The following is a 6,000-nucleotide window of genomic DNA, read 5'->3' as shown; positions in this document are numbered from 1 at the left end:
TGGCGAGGAAGCCAGGTTCTGAGTTAGTAATTCTCAAGGCATGTGTGTATGCGTGTGTGTGTATTGGAGGGGACTAGCTATGGTCTGGGTTTAGGAAGAGCCTCCTGAGGAAGCGAGCTTCTAGCTGATGTCAAGCAGAAACCAGACAGAGTGAAGTCTGATGAGTAGGGTCTGCGTAGTCTGAATCAGCAGATGGAGAGATCCAGAGCCACATAGGTGCTTCGCAAACACCAGGCGGATGATGAGGGAGTGGGGGATCTGGGGCACAGGGGGGATCTGGGGCACAGGGGACTGGGCGAAAGTTTGTCCTGGAGGGAGTGATCCTGTGATAGCAAGATGAAGCACTTCTGGCTGCAGCCTTAGAAGAAAAACATTCAGTGGCATGAGATGTTCAGAGACGTAAACGAGAAGGGAAGGACATGATTTTATGCCCATGGCAATGGGGGGGGGGGAAGGGGGTATTGAAAGGACTGAAGGGGCCCCTGCTGTCCCGTGTGACTTGCATTTTTAAAGATTATTTACTTTCATGTGTATGCACCTGGCTGTAGGTATACCCACCATCTGTTCATGTGCCCATGGAGGCCAGGAGATGGCACTGGCTCGGCATGAAACTGGCTTTTATAAAAGTTTGTTCCAACATAGGCACTGGAATTGAACCTAGGTCCTCAACAGCAGTAGCAAGTGCTTTTGGTCACCAAGCCCAGCCCCAAGTTTCAGTTTTAAATGCATAAAAGCTGACAACCTGGAGATAGCTAGGTAAAAGGACGAGCAACTGTCCACGTCCCATGGTGCCTCCTTAACCTTCCTCACTGGTGGACTATTAAGTTCCCCTCTGAAGTAGTTTCAGCTCGGGCCACTTCCTTTCAAGGTGACCATGGATTTAGTAATTTTATTCTTCAGCTGAGCTAAGAGGACCTGGTGGGCCTGATGTCATGGGCCCAAACCTTGTCCTGTCTTGGCTTGGCATGTTTACACAGTGTTCACACAGGCATAGACTAGGTGAGAGGGCCAAGGAGGAATCCTCATGGCCTGGCTGTTCTCAGAGAGCTAGATCTGTAGACCTGGCTGTTCTCAGAGAGCAAGATCACCAGAGGCTAACGATGGGAGAACTCTGAACTGGGCTTCCTTTATCAAGGCTTTTAGCACTCACTAAACCTCAGGACAGTTAGCTATCTTAATGTTCCGTCATTTGGTTTCTGGTGGAAACAGCCCGACACGCCATGGTAGTGTATTAACACACATTTCTATCTTTAAAGAAGGAAGATAAGAAGTCACTGTGTGGACACTGGGTGTGGGAAACTGCCATGGCTCCCACTCTGCACTGAGTCTTTGTCTTTGCTTCTTAATGTCTGTAGCTCCAGGCCCCTGTCACAGACAAACCATCCCTCTGGCCCTAGTTGCAGCTTCCTCGCCATGGAAACTCTCACCACAGCCAGGTGGTGGTCATGGAGGCTTGCGTGTCCCTCTGAAGTCCTGTGTTCTGGGTGCTAATGCTAGCTTCCAGGACCGACACACCCTCTTACAGCAACTGGAGGATTCAGGCCAAACCTTTCGTCTCTGTACTTCACAGTCTGGTCTGACATTGATAGACCCAATCGAGAAGGAGAATTTTTGTTTTATTTGAGGCAGGGTCTTGTTATGTAGCCCAGGCTGGTCTTGAACTTGGGATCCTCCCTGCTCATCCTCCTGTGTGTTGGAACTATGGGTGTGCACTGGTGTTTCTTCACAGCAATAGAAACCCTAACCAAGGCACTGGGGGATGGGCTGGCTTTGTTTGTACACAAAGCGGGTTTTACTGTACCCACTCCTTCTGTGTTATTTAGTATATGTGTACTGGGTCTCTTAGGGAGAATCCAAGTGAACTGGTAGGTGTAGAATTAACTGCCTTGACTGTGCCCGAAGTGGGATCAGCATTTCTTACCTGTTGGTCCCCTTTCTGTTCTCCTGGGCCTTGCAGTGACTCACAAAACCTCAGAACGGTTGTCCAGGATTGGGTGGGACTAAGAAGAGTACTACTGTTTATCCGTCATCTGACTTAGGGAAGCTTGATTGCCTGCATTGTGAGCTTTGGATCCCCTTCCTTTCCTGGTGTGTGTGTGTGTGTGTGTGTGTTGTATGTACTTGTTTGTATGTGTGTGTGCAGGTGCAGGTTGACCTTGGGTTTCCTCTGTCATGCTTGACTTCACTTTTTGGGACAGGGTCTTTCAGTGACCCTGCAGTTCATCCATTTGGCTAGGCTGGCTGTCCAGCGAACACAAGGGATCCTCTTGTCTCTGTGTTCTCGCTCCTAGCATTGTGGTTATAGATTCTCTAAGCCCATCTTTCTTGTGGATGTCGGAGAGCCAAACCCAAGTCCTCAAGTTCCCACAGAAAACAAACCATCTTCTCAGTCCCTCTGGAGACTTCCATGGACTCCTTCCCAGTCATTTCCTGGGCTTAGATGCACCCGATTGGGATGTGGCCAGTTTTGGCACTGTTCATTCTTAAGTGTAAGGTTTAGGATGACAGAGATGGCTCAGTGCGTAGAGTGGTTGCTACCGAAGTCTGATAGCTTGAGCTAAAGTCTCGAGAACCCATATAAAAGCCAGACATAGTAGCATGTCTGAAATCCCAGGCCACTCCTTCTGGGACTGCTCATGGGCCAGCTATGCTGGTATAGAGCTATGCGGGTATACAGAGCCATGAATGAGCAAGACCCTGTCTCACAGTGGACAGTGAGGACTGCCTTTTGACCTTCACATATGCACTGCGGTAGCGTGAATGTACTCACACTGACACACACATACATACATGAACACAAACATATACCACACACACATTAATAAGACTTTTTCTCCACTATTTTTGCACAATGAATTTGATTGCAATTTTCAAAGGTGAACTTTGTGGGTGACAAGGCCATGTCAGAATGTCAAAAGGTTGGACCCCCCTGATGGTTGTTGCTATTACTGGACTAGCCTTCTACATGTTAGGCTTTTGAGAGTTTTATTTAAGTCTAGAATCAGAAGTATCTGGGGCCATGTGTCTAACACGCACTCTGGGCTCTCATGCAAGTGTGACAAGGAAGGGAGCCTGTGTGAAGAAGGAGCCGACTCCTTGTTCTTCCCAGGGCTCTGAGCTACACACTAAAGAGAAGCAGTCTGACTTTCACATGGAGTTGGGGAATGCGTTTACTAGGGGATGTGTGAGTCCGTCACCTCCACGTCATAGCTGGGATTTCCAAGAGGAACAATGCAAAACCACTTTATTTTTGGTCATGGGAGAAACAACAGCTGCAGCAGATACACTTAGGTCCGGTTAGAAGTCACTTTCTCCCCATCAGGGAGGACCTCTGGATTAGCACGGCCCCATCACTCACTCAGCTGGCAGAGCAACGCGGATCCCTTGGAGATCCAGTAGTCATTGGGCCGCTTGGAGGGTAAGAGGACGGTCACCACGAAGTTGGTGGAATGGCCTAGAAAAGGACACCAGAGGGGTGGAGTTGGGGGTGGGGTGGGAGAGAAGAGCTGTTAATTAGAGAGTAACCTCTGGATTCACAGACATGAGATACTGAGAGACCTGGCTGAACCAGAAGATGCTGGGCACAGTCCCCGAAGGTCCCAGTTTGATGCTATACAGAATGAGGTTTTAGAAGCATGGTGCTTTGGGTCTGCTTGCTTAGACTTTATAACTGATGAATATGTTTCAGGTTCTCTGTAGTCTGAATCTAAATCACTGGGCTGGGATTTAGGCCTGACATTTCAGTGGGACTTAGGGATATCTAACAGTAGTTAGGGCATCTATTCATGTGGTCATCCATGCATCCATCCATCCATCATCCACCCACCCATCCACCCACCCATCCATCCATCCATCCACCCATCCATCCATCCGTCCATCCATCCACCCATCTATCCTGCATTCCATCCTGCACTGGAAGGGTCTTGGGATCCTGAAATGAATAAGCGTAGTGACAGGTATTCTGTCTTCAGTGTTCAGTCATTCAATAGAAAAAGTCACTCAAAGTGTTCTTTCCATGCCGCTAAGGGGGTATTGAAAAGACGCTATTGTCTGCAGGTGGGAACTGCTTCTTTCAGTGCTGTTTTCTCAGATGCCATCAGTGTGGATGAGCATCAGGGGAGGGTGGTGTACCCAGCAGAGGATACTTCTCTTTGATATTGTGTCCCATTGAATACCAGGCTTTCCAGTGTGACAACCCAAGTTCAATGGCAAGCCAAGCTAGACAGTGTTCTAATGTACTTACTGGTTTTATGCAGTTCAGACATTTGTCCAAGGTCCCAACCACCCTCTTTAAAGCTCACATTTCCCTTCTTCATGCTTCTTTGGGTGCCAGCTCAGTGTATATGTCCCCATAGACAATTAGCGCCTCGAACACATGAGGCTCCAGGTTTGGAGAAGGACTTGGGACATAGCCAAACCCCCACAGCCACTGTCTGTTTAAGTGGAATCAGTTCTCTGTTGGCCAGAAATGAATTTAGCTGCCTTCCCAAAGCCTCTCACCACTGTTTCCTAAGGGGTTCACCGTACAGTATACTCTGTGATGACTCAGAGTTAGATAATAACCATCTCCAAGTGGTAGATGATTGGGATAGATGTGTGTGGCTCATGTCACATATCCACTTGGACCAGGATCCTGGAGGGCTGACATCAGAGGTCTCGTGCTTCTGACAAAACAGGATGGTTATAGCAAGCGCACAGTTGCTGTACTGCGGGCTGTGTTTAAAGAAAGCAAAGGTGGACTGCTTATGCAGGGGGAAGTGGGATCCCCCTCTGTATGCTGTGAATGTGTTTTATCACCATTGGTTAATAAAGAAGCTGTTCTGGCCTAAGGCAGGGCAGAATAGAGCAAGGCGGGAAGCCCAAGCAGAGATAGAAGAGGAGTCAGGTGGAGTCAGGCAGATGCCATGTAGCTGCCCAAGAAGCAAGAGCCTCATGTGAATTTTGCATGCAAATGGATGCAAATAGAAAACACCATCCTGAGTGAGGTAACCCAGGCCCAAAAAGATGAACATGGGATGTACTCACTCATAATTGGTTTCTAGCCATAAATAAAGGACATGGAGCCTATAACTCGTAAAAAATCCTAGAGAAGCTATATAAGAAGGTGAACCCAAAGAAAAACATATAGTTATCCTCCTGGATACTGGAAGTAGACAAGATTGCCGGATAAAATATAAAATAATAGAAATGGGTTAATTTAAGATGTAAGAGTGAGTTAGTTAATAAGAAGTCTGAGCTAATAGGCCAAAGAGTATGTAATTAATATTAAGCCTCAGGATGGTTATTTCATAAGCGGCTGCAGGAGCTGGTGAGCAGGACCCAGTGGGTGGAGAGAAACTGGTCCAGGGAGACCAGTGGAATGGAGGACATTTGTAGCTACAGAAGTAGGATGACTAGAAGGTAAATGTCAGCCGAATGTGTGTAAGAAAAGGATGTAGGAGGGTTGGAGAGATGGCTCACTGGTTAGGAGTGTATATATGAGCACCAGTGTCAGGCAGTTACCCACACCTGTAACTCCAGTTCCAAGGGATCTGATGCCCTCTTCTGGTCTCTGTGGGTATGTGCATGCAGGTGTACATATTCTCCACACCCACCACAAATAAACATAATTAAAAATAAATCGAAGTCTGGGTGTGGTGGTTCACGTCTGTCCCCAGCATTGGGCAGGCAGAGACAGGTGGATCTCTATAAATTTGATGCCAGTCTGGTCTACATAGCAAGTTCCAAGCTGCCAGAGTTACGCAGTGAGACCCTGCCTCAAAAGAAATGAATGAATAAATAAGAAAGAAAAGGATGTAGAAATAAAGGCTGCATTCCCCAGAGGGTTAGGGTGCTTGAACAGAGGGTATCAAATGGGCTTTAGGACTACAGCGTCTGCTCAGGGAAAGCTGCTGCCTGCAGGCAGGACCAGGACCTGCATAGGTCCTTAGCTGAACTTGCTCTGAGGTGGGCGGGGGCCCCTTAGTGAGGAAACACATTTTACACGTGAGAATATTTCTG

General features: G+C 47.8%; 1 protein-coding gene across 1 annotated transcript in view; it reads right to left on the bottom strand.

Annotated features, from left to right (window-relative positions):
- Positions 1 to 3,329: 3,329 nt before the first annotated feature.
- The window catches only part of Dnah6 (dynein axonemal heavy chain 6), a 190,608-nt gene continuing 187,937 nt past the window's right edge, over positions 3,330 to 6,000 (bottom strand). Inside the window, exon 76 of the mRNA XM_038319156.1 lies at positions 3,330 to 3,454. Coding sequence (XP_038175084.1) covers positions 3,351 to 3,454 — 104 coding nt within the window. The 3' untranslated portion in view covers positions 3,330 to 3,350. The remainder of the gene's footprint in view (positions 3,455 to 6,000) is intronic.

Source organism: Arvicola amphibius, chromosome 2, assembly GCF_903992535.2.
Source record: "Arvicola amphibius chromosome 2, mArvAmp1.2, whole genome shotgun sequence".
In the NCBI taxonomy this organism is placed as follows: Eukaryota; Metazoa; Chordata; class Mammalia; order Rodentia; family Cricetidae; genus Arvicola; species Arvicola amphibius.
The sequence above is the reverse complement of the archived record's forward strand: the minus strand, read 5'-3'. Positions and strand labels throughout refer to the sequence as shown.